This window comes from Pteropus alecto, unplaced genomic scaffold (assembly GCF_000325575.1).
Source record: "Pteropus alecto unplaced genomic scaffold, ASM32557v1 scaffold24, whole genome shotgun sequence".
Lineage (NCBI taxonomy): Eukaryota > Metazoa > Chordata > Mammalia > Chiroptera > Pteropodidae > Pteropus > Pteropus alecto.
The window spans coordinates 5,521,795-5,528,362 of record NW_006439192.1 but is presented as its reverse complement, the minus strand read 5'-3'; the positions used below and the strand labels follow the sequence as shown (position 1 = coordinate 5,528,362).

The window sequence follows — 6,568 nt, the reverse complement described above, 5'->3', positions numbered from 1 at the left end:
ATGAAGCTGGCTAAGAAGTTTCCAAAAGAATATTGCGTGTCATTTGCTCTCATCTAATCATGTATGATAAGGTAAGAAACTTGAGCTGAAGAAGAAAGTCTTTAGTTTTCAAGCAGAATGTAAAGGAAATATAGAAGTCTTAGAACAGTCTCTCCAGCTGGCCAAAAAAATAAGAAAAAAATGTCAAAGAAGAAAATGACCTCAAAAGGGAAAAAAATCAAATCTGGGATTCTACCTATAAAATACGACCTCAAAGTCAAAGGTCGAGATTCAATCAAGGATGCAGCTGTAAGACCCTCTTTGTTAAGACCTCAGAGAGATTTAAGGTTGTGACTTATAGATGCTTCTCTCGGTCAAGCAAAGGGTTTCTAAGAAACTGAAGACATTCTTCCCAGAATTCTGACATTCTCAAAGTAGAGAGGGAACTGCAGAGGAATCATGGACATGACTTTGGGAGGCATGACATGAAATAATATATTTCATATAATAATATTTCTAGAAATTTGTTAGTGCTTTAAAGAAATTTTATTGGTAAAAGTACTGCCAGCTTTGAGTAAAAGGGACAGAGAGAGTTAAAAATGAAAAAATAATAATAATAAATGCTTCTGGTCCTCTAAACTAGCACAGGCAGGAACCAAGCTGAGAAAGCTACCCAAGGACAAACATGGGCTATTTTTTAGGGAAAAGGAAAGGTGATTCAGAGCGTCAGAGGGCAGAGACAAGAATCAAGAACAGTGGAGGAGTTCATAAGGACAGAACTGCGCTCTCATCAAAAAACTCATTCTGTCCTCGGAGAAGGGGGCACTAATAATATGTGCTCAGATAGAATTCAGAATTTCTGTGGACCAGTAATTTCTATGTGCCCTCCATTACCAACCCCACCTTTTCCGATTGGGAATGTCTATTGCAATTTTCCCAACCCTGCCTTATCATGATATGCTGAGTGTTGAGATGAGGATAATAAAACTTGTCTATTTAGTTCATGGGTCTTCAGATGAAGAGGAGCTATACGTGAAGAGCCCCATCCGCATCTAGACCCGACTTAAGATGACAAGATCTAGAACTTTGAGCTGATTGCTATAAAGAGATGAGAACTTTGGGTGAGAACATGAGAGTATTTTGTATAAGAGAGGGATGTGAATTCTTGTGGCCAGAAGACAGTGGTAGATTGTTTTAAAAAGATGGCTGCCAGCAATTTCTTCCACTGTTTACACATATTCTATTCCTTTACCAAATTAGACCCAAGCTTCAAGCCCATCCCTGGAATTAGGCTAGTGGTGTCAACATCACCTAATCATGTGGATGAATGGAGTATTCATGTTTTCCAAGAGGAGATTAAGGGTTCTATTAAGTGCTTATATAACAATTTCTTAAGCAAAGTCAATCATCTTTTGCTGTCTTCGGTACAACATTCTCTGTCCAGGTCTCCTCCTTCTTTGGAATTGGAAACCATATTTAAATGCTACATGGCCTACACAACTTTCGTTTTTGGATCTGCACTGAAGTGGGAGGATCTGAGGCGAGTTGCGGTAAGAACTAGTTTTTTTTTTACTCTCCTTATAGTTACCCTAAGCTACAGCAATTAAGATAATAGGTTATATTGCTCTTTCAAAAGCATTACTCCAGACCCTTAAATTAAAGAAAATATGACTTCCTCAATTTTAAAAACTGGTCATAAAGGAAGCATAGTAATTGATTCCCAAATCCTCCTTGATAAATATCAAGCAGATCTCACTGTTTACCTATATTTGTATTTAAATTATTTATTTCACTAAATTATGTATTTACCTAGAACAGTTTTATTTTCACAGTCTAAGAGAGCTGGAAAAATTATGGATAGAAAAAGTGTGTTCGATCTTAACATCCAAATAGAATTCTTACCAGAGGGCAGGTTTACCAACTCCTAAACATACTGATATGCCTTCTGATAGGAGAAACGTGAAGGAAAATAGTGGAGATCCCATTAAGGTTAGAACTAAAAGTAATGATTAAAGGCCAACCCTCTAGACAGCTTTCATTTAAGATCAAAGCCAGTTCTCTCTCATTTTGTAGGTTTCCTAGAATCATGTAAATCAAAGGTTTCAATTTTTTAAAGCAGAGATCTATAGAGTTAGCATATAGGTAGTTGTTTAAAAAGATGTTATTACTCATCACTAGGCATAAATTAATGGTTAGGATGATAGGAAAAAATATAACTATGCACTTTACCCATTTTAAAGCAATCTAGCTTCTATGCTGGAGACCCTGTGCCCTAGTCCATCTAATGTAGCCTTCACAGCCCTTGCAGCGTTTGTAGGACTATGATCCTGATGTAAATCATCCTCATCACAACTTCTTTCCAAGTATGTTCTCTTTTGTATCGGAAATTTTATGACAAAACCATAAGAAAACCAAAAAGAGGAACAGGTAATGAACATGTATTTCCCATGTAATGAACAAGATGGTTGCTGTTTAATCTTGAAGAATAGGTGGACTCTGCAGAAGCATGCCTGATTATAGCCAACCCTTTGTGCAGTGATTCACATGCTGAAGACACTTCAAACATTATGAGGTAAGAAGCTGGCACTGTGTTTTTTGTGTTCCAATGATGAATTTATTTCTGCTTCTTTTAAAATAAAGCCCAGTGCATAGGACTAAACAGGAGAAGATGTCATCTATCACAGCACTAGGTCCATCATATTCCAGGTTTCTGCCTATTTTTCTGCCCCCTAGAGAATGTGCAGATGTATGAAAAAAAAGTAATTTAGTATCCTGAATATCTGTGTGCTCCTCTACATACTTTCCTGAAGTTTCATATGGATAATAGCTATCTAAATTTAAAAAGCAAGCATTTAGATAACTGATAGCTGTTCAGATAGCACCATTATAACTAACATCCTCTCTCCCTCAAAAATAAAGATGCCATTGGTTATCTGTAAACCTTATTAGTAGACTTTATTTACTGTGTTTTTTCCCCCAGTAGTTCTGGTGAAAGATTATGCAAGATTCAATATGATGTGATTGTGACTTTTGGCGAGTATTTTCAAGACGGCTAGAATTAGTATTATCATCTTTAATTGTAAACTATCTATGAGCAGGAACCTGACTTACAGTAACAGATTCAAACTGTGATGGCAATGGCATTGTGCCTAACCCAGATGATTTTCTGACCCTTGGAGCAAAATAAATATACATAGCTAAAGGTGACTCTACAAGTTGTAAAAAACAGCTAAGAATTTGTACCATGCATAATACAGTAAATATGAGATAGACTATAGTTTCTTAATTTGTAAAATGAGAAAATTGAATAAGACAGTCTATGAGCTACTTCAAGCTACAGACAATAATTCAATCTCTAGTTTTTCCTGTAACTCATGTGTTTGAGTTTGAAGGCTAAATATATGAAACTGTTTATTTCTTCTTCATGAATTGACCCCAAATGACCAGTCTCCTAATACCAAGAGCTGACTTTTCCATTGATTTATTTTACTAAGTCACCAAAACAATAGCACTCTCAAATAGGTATGCTATTAAACAGAACATTTTTAGATAACAGCATAATGATGAACTTTATAATATGCCATTTTAGTATACTTACCCACACATCAATTTAACTCTGAATTGAATTATATTGCAAACCCATTGTATGTGGCACATCACTGATGAGCATGTTTGTTGTCTACGTAGGGTGCTCTCTATCAAGAACTATAACCCTAACACCAGAGTCATCATACAGATACTTCAATCCCATAACAAGGTACTGTAACTTTCTAGCTTCATCTTTTAGTCTGTGGAGCTAGCTGAACTTAGTTCATCTAAATAGATGAATTTATTACTTTCTAATGATTTTACTTTCTAATGATATTACTTTGGGAAAGATTTTGCCAGTTGCAGGCAAAATTTGGAGTCTCATTAGGATTGTTAATCACTTAAGAACGTAAATTCGGAAAGAGATATAGTTGTATATTTTAAAAGCTTCTGCCTGAGGCTCTAACTTCCAATCAGCTTGAATCTAGGTACTGACTGAGATTCTTTGCTTTGGGACAGTGACAGGTCTTGGCACACTCTCAACTACTAGGAGCCACTAAAAAGAAAGTAGGCTGATTAGGCAATCATAAAGGTTTGAGAGACAACCAAGAGCTAGGTCAGGGTTAATCAGTAAGGTTCATCTTCTACACAAAGTCATTCTTTAAGACTAGGAGCAGTCGATGTTTTCTCTAACACAAAAACCAACACAGAGCATCAAGGAAAATGAACAAATAGAAATATGTTTTCTAAATAAACAAACAACAACAACAAACTAAGATAAAGCCTCAAGAAAAGACCTTAATGAAAGAGAGATAAGTGATTTACCTGATAGAGTTCAAAATAACTGTCGTAACAATGCTCACTGAACTTGGGAGAAGAATGGATAAAGAAGGTGAATATTTCAACAAAGAAATAAAATAGAAAATATAAGAACTTACCAAATAGAAGTCACAGAATGGAAGAATACAATAACTGAACTGAAAAATAAAATAGAGGGGTTCAACTCAAACTAGAAGAAGCAGAAAGGGTCAACAAACTATAATATAGGCAGGGTAGTGGAACTCACCTAACTAGAGCTGCAAAAAGAAAAAAGAATGAAAAAGAGTGAAGATAGCTTAAGAGACATAGGAGACAATATCAAGTGGACCAACAGTTGCATTATAAGAGTCCCAGAGGAGAAGAGAGAAAGAAGGGGGCAGAAAACTTATTTGAAATAATGGCCGAAACTTCTTTAACCTGGGGAAAGAAATAGACATCTAGATCCAGGAAGCCGGAAATTCCAAATAAGAGGGACCTAAAGAGACCCACACCAAGACACATTATAACTAAACTGTCTAAAGTTAAAGACAACCAAAAGTTATTTATTTGAGACTTTTCTTGTTTCTCAAGGTAGGTGTTTGTTGCTATGAACTTCCCTCTTAGAACTGCTTTTGTTGCTCCCAGAAGTTTTAATACGTGGTCTTCCCATTTTTATTTGTCTCAAGGTGTTTTTCTCTTTTAATTTCTCCTTTGACTCAGTTGTTTAGTAACATGTTGTTTAAGCTCCATGCATTTATGAATATTCTAATTTTACTTTTGTAATTAGTTTTTAGTTTTATACCATTATTGTCAAAAAAGATGCTTGATAAGATTTTCAATCTCCTTAAATTTGTTAGGACTTTCTTTTGGCCTAACGTATTATCTACCCTGGAGAATGTTCTATGTGCACTTGAGAAGAATGTGTATTCTGTTGCTTTTGGATGGAATATTCTGTATATGTCTGTTAAGTTCATCTGGTTCAACTTGTTTTTTGTTGATTTCTTTACATATGACTTATCCATTGATGAAAATGGAGCATTAAAGTTATTATTATTGGTTTATTACATGATGAAAGTGGGGTATTACAATATTATTATTTTATTGCTGTCTCCTTCTCCTTTTAGGTCTATTAATAAATGCTTTATGTATTTGGATGCTTCTGTGTTGGCTGCATAAATATTTATAAATGTTTCATCCTCTTGTTGGATAGACTCCTTTCTCATTATGTAATGACCTTTTCTGTCTCTTATTATAGTCATTACCTTCAAGTATGTTTTGTCTGATAAGTATAGCTACTCCAGCTTTCTTCTGGTTTTCATTTGCATGGGATATTTTTTTCCATCCTTTCACTGTCAGTATATGTGTGCCCTTATATCTGAAAGGAGTCTCTTGTAAGCAGCATATAGACTAGTCTTATTTTTTAAAATCTGTTTAGCCACTCTATGTCTTCTGATTAGGGAATTTAATATATTTATATTTAAAGTAATTATTGCTAGGTATTTACTTATTGTCATTTGTCAATTGTTTTCTGGCTGTTTTGTAATTCCTCTGTTTCTTTCTTCTGTTGCTCTCTTCCTTTGCGATTTGGTAATTTGCAGTAGATCTTAGATTCCTCTGTATTTGACTATCTACTATTGGTTTTTACTTTGTGTTTACTTTGAGGCATATATATATAAATAACATTTGTAACAGTCTATTTTAATTTGATAATAACTTAAATTTGATCACATTTTAAAGCTCTACATTTTTACTCACTTTCCAACATTTTGTTTTTGATGTTACAGTTTACATCTTTTTATCTTGTGTGCCCATTAAATAATTATTGCAGTTATAGTTATTTTTGTTCCTTTTGTTTTTTAATCTTTATACTAGCTTTGTAAGTGTTTAATCCACCTCCTTTATAACATTAGATTATTCTAAATTTTACTGCGTATATGCTTTTTCTATATATTTGTCTATACATTTGCCTTTACTAGTGTAGTTTATACTTTTATGTGTTTTCCTGTTAGTAATTGTCATCCTTTCATTTCAGCTTAAAGAAGTTCTTTTAACAATTCTTGTAAGGCAGGTCAAGTGGTAATGAACTCCTTTGGCTTTTTTTCTTGTATGAAAATCTCTATCTCTTCTTCAATTCTGAATGAAAGCTTTCCTGGGTAGTATATTCTTGGTTAGCGGTTGTTTTTTTTTTCTCCTTTCAGTACTTTGAATATATTTGGCCACTCCCTATGGTCTGGGAAGTTTCTTCTGAAAAATTTGCTAGTAG

The 6,568-nt window shown here is 34.4% G+C and overlaps 1 protein-coding gene across 1 annotated transcript in view; it reads left to right on the top strand.

Annotated features, from left to right (window-relative positions):
- The window catches only part of KCNU1 (potassium calcium-activated channel subfamily U member 1), a 108,140-nt gene that overhangs the window by 29,556 nt on the left and 72,016 nt on the right, over positions 1-6,568 (top strand). Inside the window, exons 11-13 of the mRNA XM_015592808.1 lie at positions 1,424-1,529; positions 2,469-2,551; positions 3,667-3,736. Coding sequence (XP_015448294.1) covers positions 1,424-1,529; positions 2,469-2,551; positions 3,667-3,736 — 259 coding nt within the window. The remainder of the gene's footprint in view (positions 1-1,423; positions 1,530-2,468; positions 2,552-3,666; positions 3,737-6,568) is intronic.